At 36.0% G+C, this 8,395-nt stretch overlaps 1 protein-coding gene across 4 annotated transcripts; it reads right to left on the reverse strand.

Annotated features, from left to right (window-relative positions):
* Positions 1-496: 496 nt before the first annotated feature.
* Positions 497-8,151, reverse strand: LOC107625387 (pre-mRNA-splicing factor). Of its 4 annotated transcripts, none has more exons than XM_088503442.1 (7): positions 7,878-8,140; positions 7,083-7,221; positions 5,410-6,243; positions 5,182-5,316; positions 2,378-2,469; positions 1,101-1,169; positions 497-980 (listed from the first exon to the last, which is right to left on the reverse strand). In XM_088503442.1, the coding sequence occupies exons 2-7, from the start codon at positions 7,213-7,215 to the stop codon at positions 519-521; spliced, it is 1,725 nt and encodes a 574-aa protein (XP_088359568.1). In that variant the 5' UTR covers positions 7,216-7,221; positions 7,878-8,140; the 3' UTR covers positions 497-518. The 4 variants fall into 4 exon arrangements, with proteins under 4 accessions (XP_088359568.1, XP_016183504.3, XP_088359570.1 ...); XM_016328018.3 differs by having other exon boundaries at positions 7,083-7,261; positions 7,878-8,071; XM_088503444.1 differs by having other exon boundaries at positions 553-943; positions 7,878-8,151.
* Between the last annotated feature and the right edge of the window lie 244 nt (positions 8,152-8,395).

The raw sequence follows: 8,395 nt of genomic DNA on the forward strand, positions 1-8,395 counted from the left end.
CCACAAGATTCTCAAACTGGTTCATCCAGACGTAAATCTGATCCAGCTTGGCAGTATTTTACAGTGAAGTATGACAAAAATAACAAGGCTCAATTTACATGTATTTTTTGATGATGGTGGCTTTAGATTACCTGTTTATGATGGAGATGTTAGAACACTTAATGATAATTATGATTTTTGATGAGTTGCACCTTTGATTAGTTGAAAACTTGCTACTAGTTGTATCTTTTGAATGTAGAACATTATGGATTTGTCATTATGTACGTTTTATTTTTTGTTTAGTTATAAACTTTGAAGTTTGAAGTTGTTTGTGAATTTCTAATCTTAAGCAATAAATAATTTATTATGTGAAATATTAAATTTTATTTAATTAAAAATTATTGAATTTATATACTTAAGATTATTTTAAGTTTTTTAATAATTTTATTTAATATTTAATTAAACCGGTTAAACTCTAGTTGAACCCCGGTTGAACCCCAGTCGAACCAGTAAACCATTGAACCAGTGACCTCACCAGTTTATTGACCGGTCTGGTTCTCGCAACCTTGATAATAACCTAAGCCAGTATCAGAGTTTATAAAGACAATCATAAGTAATTTCATGCAAATAGCATGTCTAACAAGCAGCTTCCACCAACTGCCACGAGGTTCTACCACCATCAAAGCATACAAAGTTTCCCAAACATATCTAAAACAAACAAGTGATAACCTCCTAACCGTGGAGTGATACTCAAAAACATTACAAATGTCAAAATAAGCAAATTCTTCCGGGTGTACGTCTAAAGACCTAATCCAACAGTGCGTCCATCTCTTCGTCGAAGGCCGGCAGTGTACTGTTTCTCTAGGTCCAGTTGGAGTTCCTTCTGCTTCTCTGCCCGGAGTAACTCGTTGTTGCCATTTTGATTGTCGGATTTCAGCTCCAGTTTGCCTTCGCCTTTCACACCCTACAATTGGCCATAGGCACGAGTACAACCTCAGACTCTAAAAATGTGTTAGTAAGTGAAGAAACTTGAATTAAGTGAGCCAGTCATTTAGGAACACAACAAATATTCTGATGTTACCACTAGACTGGAAAAGAAAAACCACTCGATCAAAACTTACCATGAGTTTGTTGAACTTCTCTTGCCGCTCCCGATCAGAAAACAATGCTGTATCCCAGCGATGGCCAGACTACACCATTTGGCAAGTGCATATAATGTGATAATTGCGTTGTGAGAAATAGACAGGAATGCAAAACATGTACATCATTATAACGCCACAGAAAAGGAACAGTATAAAACCAAAATTCAGCAAGCTTAGGCAGATGTCATTCTTAATCACTCATGACCATACAGCCTCAACCACAAATATCATCTTTGAGCAATATACACAGGCTTTAATGGTTTTGTAATTTATGAACAATTAAACCATGAAATCTATCATTTGAAATGTTATCTAGGATAATCACTACTCACTGGAAGAAAATTTCTAAGGTAATGGCTCTATGTTGGTCTCTTAGCAACATCAATATGATTTACAGATTTAGAAATTGCAACCTGTTCAACAGAAGTCCCAAAACCAAGGACTGAAATCATGGATCTACAAATTTTAAGAACTGCTGGGAATCATTTTAGAAAAAAAGAGATTTTTGAACGTATTTTTTGTGACCATCTTTAGATGCCTATACATCAGTATGACTTATAACCACGAATGGACAAGATGCATCTACACATACAAGCATCCACAAAAAATGTTTTAATAACATTGTTTGAGAAACTGCTCGATTGCTTATAATCCCATCTTGAATTGCTACAGTTGTTTATGATGTGGAAGTGAAATTCCAAAATCTGTCAACATTTTTTGTTTCTATCAGTTGAACAGATCATTTATTTAGACAAAAAATTAGAGGAGAAAGAGGTTGTGTCATCTACACCCAAAGTGGTAGATTGAAAACTGAGGCAATTACTAGTGTGGAAAGCAGAGAGAGGTGCATACCCTACAGATGCCCAGCGATCTATCCATGCTTTTTTTCTTTTTAATTTGGGCGTTATTTCCTTTCTGATTGATATTCCTCCAAACCAGTAGCAAAAGGGAACCTTACATTGTGATGTGTTAAAGATAGTGTAACGAATTTGGGCACTACAGACTACAGTATATTGTACTGGTCTCAATTAATTGCCGCTATCTGAATTCTAATGCACTATTTTGGAAGACATAGAAGCCTAGCAAATCTATGCTATACTTATTGAGTTCGCTTCAGGACTCCAGGTTCCCAAACATCCATTGAATAACGAAATTACAACTTTCAATCCTAGCTACCTAACGAAGTCCATGGCATGTTACATGCAAATGTACAAAGCTGCAAGAGAAGAAAAAAGGTAGCAAATGATTAAGGATACCTCTTCTGTAGTTGAACTCTTTTTGCCACCCCACAACAGCTTCTTCTTTTGGTCAGTAGTCAAGCAACCGACCCCAACTAAGTTTTTATTGACTGTCATGCATCATAATTAGCAGAGTCAGATAAGCATAAGATTTACAGGTATAATAACCAATACTAGCAGACAGACATTGGCTAAGATAATTATCTACTACATATAAAGGCGATCGAGAGGAATTTGGTGCAGAAATTTTCTTTACTAAAATACCCTTTTCATATATCCATAAAAAACCAAACACTTCTTAGCAGAAGAATAAAGTACTTACCATCTTGACTATCCCACATTTAATACTATTATCCCACACTACAATCATTATTCTTATAATCTTATAGTGGACTTCAAAAATTAACTTACCAAAGTAAAACAGTTTAAAAACGACAACATGAACAGCAGATGCAGAAAGAGGGGAGGTGGGGGAGTAATAGTTTCTGCCAAGCCCCATACAACTTATCTTGAGCAAATGGTTAAAATTGAAGGTTTAATTAATTCAGAAGTCTCTATAGTTTCACCAAATTTGTAAATAGGTCCCATTACTTGAAGAATTTGTAAGAATTATATAGAACTTGACACTGCAAAGCACAAAATAATATCTCAATTAAATTGTATTGCCATATACAAGATTTGCAATATATTATTAGGCTGCTGATTTGTAGGTTATTGAGTTTTTATTGGGCAGCTTTGAAACCCTCATCTATTTGGACTATACGTATTGAACATTTTGAAAGTCGCATATGTATTGGGCCTCCTAAAACTTCATAGGCTACCAAACTTTCATCTAGAGAGTGGAGGATGTCCAAGATTGTTTTCTGCCCCACATTTTCTGTATTTATTGGGTAAATCATATAGTCATAATATATTTGTAATTGAGCCATATTATTTTTTATGACAAAAGAAAGACTTCATTAATGTTAGAGAAAACAGCACAAAGGAGAGAATGGAAAGATATCCTCCCAAACCAAATGAAAAAACAGAACACCACATACTTTAGTACCCTGTGTCTTTCCAAACTCTCATGTTTGTGAAGGGTTGACACTTCTTGTGTAGTTGAACAGGCGGTGAGTGATCTTTGGAAAAATTACCTCCAATCTTTCGTTGCACCCACACTTGTTGGTTCTTGCTGGGTTGGTTGGTTCGAAGACGGGAAAAGGATTAGCTTGACTTCCTGATGTAAGAGGCCACAGCCTAGAAAAGACATTGTGTTTCTCTAATCTATAGAAAAACATTTCCTTTAGAAGGCTCAAGTCTAGAAAAGACATGATATTTTGGATAAATTACCCTGTAAAAGATATGTTCAGCTGTCCAGCGAATGACATAAAACATCCCTTATGATGCTACTTTCTTTTCATCTTCTTGAACCCAAAACACCTTCCTTCTATTCTCGAGAAATTGTAACACCAAGTGTCCATTCTAGAGTGTTTTCCAAGGCTTTTTGCTTTTTTCCTTTACCCTTCTCAGCTATGACATCTCTCCCGTCCCCCTTTTTAACCACAGATGAGAATGGTGTTTTCCTGAAAATTAACTTGGGAGGGTGGAAGAGGGCGATATGAAGGTTTCTTTGGGATGTCCTTAGAGGACGTTGTATCCACCAAGGCAACTAGAACTTGATCAAACTTATGCCATCCATCCCATGATCGACCTTCAAGAATAACCTTAGAGCTTCTATTACCTCTATCAAAGAATTCAGTTATCCTAAGAAACCTTCCTCATTTGTTTTTATCACAAATACCAGAAAATGCTTTTGCACAATCTTCAAAACGCCTATATCAAAGGTGGAATTTGATAACAAAACTGCTTCTCGAAGAGTGGACAGCAGACAGTCAACAGTTTCCGTACTCAAAAACAGGGATATAAAGAAAACTTGCCAACTTTCTCTTAACTGAACAATATATTCTTCCTTCTCCCTCAAGCATTAAATTCAAAGCACGTTGCTTCAGTGAACAGGGGAGAAAAACGACCCATAATGTTGGTAGCAAGCTTCTGGGCAACAACAGCCAAGGAGAAAACAGGGAGTTGAAAAGAGGAGCAGTAAACAATAAGTAAAAGAAGGTTGGGCCTTAAAGACAGCAATAGAGCACCTGGAGAACCCATCATATGCAGAAACAACAATTGAAAACATGGAGAATGGAGAGCTCTTAGGCTTGGAGGAGGTTGAAGAACGAAAAAACCCTAAAACATCACAAACTCAATAGAAAAAAAAGAGATTTATGGAAGCTGGGTTGGGATGAAGTCATCGAAACGCTCCTCATGCGCCACCCAAAAAGAGATTGATGAAGTTGTGCGACATAATTTCAAGGGACGCTGCTCCAGTGACAGGACCAGCAACTGGTGGCAATCTCACCTTCCAAAAGGACAAGTATGCCACTGAAGTGAACAGCTCATTTTGGAGGAAAATGGAGAGTGATCAGCGAGAAAGTTACTGTAGTGCGCCGAGTAGTATGGTCATTAACCTATATTTTAGGTCCTTATTGTTTATCAAGCTTTTCAATCAAGTCCCCTATAGATACTCATAGGAATCTTCCATTTGTTTTGATGTTCTTTAAACAGAAAAGATCCAATTACAAACTCTTCTTTTAGTATAGGAATCTAATTACAAATTTTTTGAAGTGTAGAGATCTATTTACGAATTTGATGAAACTATAGGGACCTCCTGATTAATTAAATTAGGAATCTTTGTTTGATGTATCAAAAATCAGCAAACTTTGAGAATAAACATACCCATTTCATATTGCAACAGTAGGCTAAGTTTTGAAGAAAATAGTTTATACCTAACTCAGCTGCTTTCATGGCTGCAACTTTGGCAGCATCTATATCATTGCAAACATCAAAACCACTGGTCTTGGGTGCCCTTGAATCTACTTTACTCTCATGTGAAAGCTTCGGACTTGAAGTTTGCTTTTCATCTGCATTTAGTACAAGATAACAAAGGATTAGCATGGTCCATGCTGGGAGAAGAGTAATCCTAGGAGTAAGAACAAGATATATGTAAACAATACCGTCATTTCCGTAACTGTCATCCTTATCAACACCAAACAACTTTGGTTTCTTTCCAAAAGATTCTTTATCTACATTTCCAAATCGGTCATCTACCTTTCTAGTGTTCTGGTCCTTGTCCTTACCAATCTCACTGTCATCATATTTTCTCTTTTCTTCTAGTGGAAGGTCTGGACCATCCAGCTCCTCCTTTTCACTCCTACAAGCTTCTTTTAGACGATATTTACCACTCTCTCTTTGAGAACCTGATTCATCTCTTTGGCTCCTTGATTCTGAGTAGGATACTACTCGATCACTTTTGTAATCACCATAACTTCTGTGAGAACCTCTTCTATCATCTCGGTCATCCCTTTCTCTTGTACCCCTCTCCCTCTCGGCCTCATCATGCAGAGCATGCTTCCTACCAAATCCAGATCTGTCATATGAAGAATCCTTATCTCTATATTTCTGATGCTCCTCCAAATATGTTTCTCTATCTTTTTCCTTGTTTCTATAATGTGATCTATCATATTTGTCACGTGAATACTTGTCCAATGTTCGTTGATAGTCTTTTGTCTTGCTGCCAGTCTCTTCTCTCGAATGGTCACCCTTTGACTCATATCGGGAATGCAGCCTCCCATGGTATCTATGTTCATCTGCATGTTTATCAGGCCTAGAGTGACCATAGGAGCTCCTGGATGACTGTCTATCAGAATTTCTAAAAGAATCCTTGCTCCTGCCATAGTGTTGTTGCTCATGTTCCTTGCTATCATATTGCCTTGAATGGTGGTGAGAAGCTCGTGCAGAATCTTCCCTCACTGGGTTTGGACTTGAGTTGTGTTTGAGCTGGGGACTACCTGCACATATGTAGTAGTTTTCCATTTTCTATTATGCATTAAATATTCAACCCCTAAACAACATAGAATGGCTTACATCTAAATTTGGTAAGACTATTATCAGTATCACAAAGCCAAGCTTTGAAATTGAGTAAAAGGAGGGAAGGATGAAATACTGAAAAGTGAATAGTACAAATTTAATATTGATTTCTTTCATCACAAATAAATTTATATTGATTGATATGATGTATATTGTTGATAAGAACACAACTAATTTCTATTTTGTAAAAACACCAGAATCCTTGTTCACTAATCTCTTCTTATGACTATAATATAATCCTAATTCTAATTCTAATCAAATTAAATACGGAAAGAAACTGGTAAAATATAACTGTAACTATATATTCTAAAGCTCACATTAGAGCTAAATCTCAATTGTTAGTTGTGACAATTGGACACCTTTACAATAACAAGATTAACAAATCACTTTCAGCACAATCACATCCCATGGCAAAGAGAAATCTAAAGAAACAGTGATGAGTTTGAGTAGAGAGAGAAACTGTATCATGAGTCATGGCTCATGATGTTACTATGGGAGAGTTAAGTGATACAATCCATGTGTCAACATGAGTAGAGTAACTAACTCTAAGGGCTACAACCTGAGGATACGAGCATCAATACCAATCTACTTTCCAGTAACAACAAGTACCACAAAAGGTATAACATAATGCAGTTGATATTGAGCAATTTCAAACAACAATACTGGATGAAAATATAGCTTGCTTATGCGTTAAAACCATTCACCACAACACAATTGTAACTTCAAAGGAAAAAAGAACTAGAGAATTGAAGATTCCAACCATCAGGTGATGCTGATCCATCAACAGGTGATCGTCGCCGATAATTCCTATTTGCTGCATCACCAGATGGCTTACGAAATGCATTTTTGGCTTCAGAATTGTCATGGAGCAGAGGCGACTTCGATTCCATCATTCCAAGCTTGTGTTAGAATGCATATAACATCAATGATTCAATCAATCTGAGACAGAAAATTATGCAAAGTTCCTGTGCTTATTAAACTCATTAATAAATTCACCGCAAACACTAATCACTTCAACCAAGTAAGACCTGGTACCAAAGACATAATATTGGGCATAACGATTTTTCCCTCCATAGTTTTTTTTTTTTGGTGACTTTTTTTCCCTCCATAGTTAAAACATCAAAGCAACAAACAAAATATTAAATAGATAACAAAAAAGAAACACAACTGTTATCATTCCAATTAAAAAAAGGGGAGTAAAGTTTAATCATCTTCACAGTAACAACAAAAAGGGAGGGGAAATAGAAATCCAGCGTCGCTTCGATTTTCAAGCAGCCAAACAAACTAAAATATAGAAGGTTAAAAAATTAAAAAGAAAATAAAGGAGAAAGGCAATCTCAAAGAAAGCAGTATTATTCTTTTCCTCTGGTACCCTCGGTAACCAAGCAGATAAAATATAAAATAATTTAAAAAAAAAGTGAACATTATTGTGTCGAAATTATTCTAAACAGTAGTGTAAGTGCAATAAAATTTCATGCTCTCAGGTGCGCACAGCATAAATAAGAGAAAATCACAAAGGGAAAAAAGAGAAAGAAGAAGAGGAAATGAAGGGAACCTGGGAGGTATTGAATTTCAAACCGGAGATAATTTATTCATGGGATTAGCAGTGATTTTGGGGTTAGAAGTAGTTGAAGGTAGGGATAATAAGAAGAAAAAAAAATTGCGAGAAGGAGAAACCCTCGGCCTGGATTCTGTGCGTTGTCGTTTTGGGTATTCGTTTGGAATTGGATGATGGAGGAAGAAGAGGTTGGGTTGATTTGCGTCCTGGGCCTTAAATAATTGGAGGGGAAGCAGACGGGGAAAGTTACTGAACATGACAATTTTTTTACAAGAGCACACCCCATTTCTTACCAAATACTAACCCAAAAAAAAAGAAATTTGAGAAAAAAAAAAGACAGAAATTATATTTGATTTGATATTGGGTTAATAATGTTTTTTAGGATCATGAACTATTCAGATGTTAAATATCAAATACGACACTATTTGATTTAAATAGTAAAAATTGGACTCTCTAATTTTTGTGACATAGAAATTGGACCATTCAATTTGTGAATTTTGAAATAAAAACATAAT

This window comes from Arachis ipaensis, chromosome B2 (assembly GCF_059453495.1).
Source record: "Arachis ipaensis isolate K30076 ecotype BB chromosome B2, ASM5945349v1, whole genome shotgun sequence".
Taxonomy (NCBI): domain Eukaryota; kingdom Viridiplantae; phylum Streptophyta; class Magnoliopsida; order Fabales; family Fabaceae; genus Arachis; species Arachis ipaensis.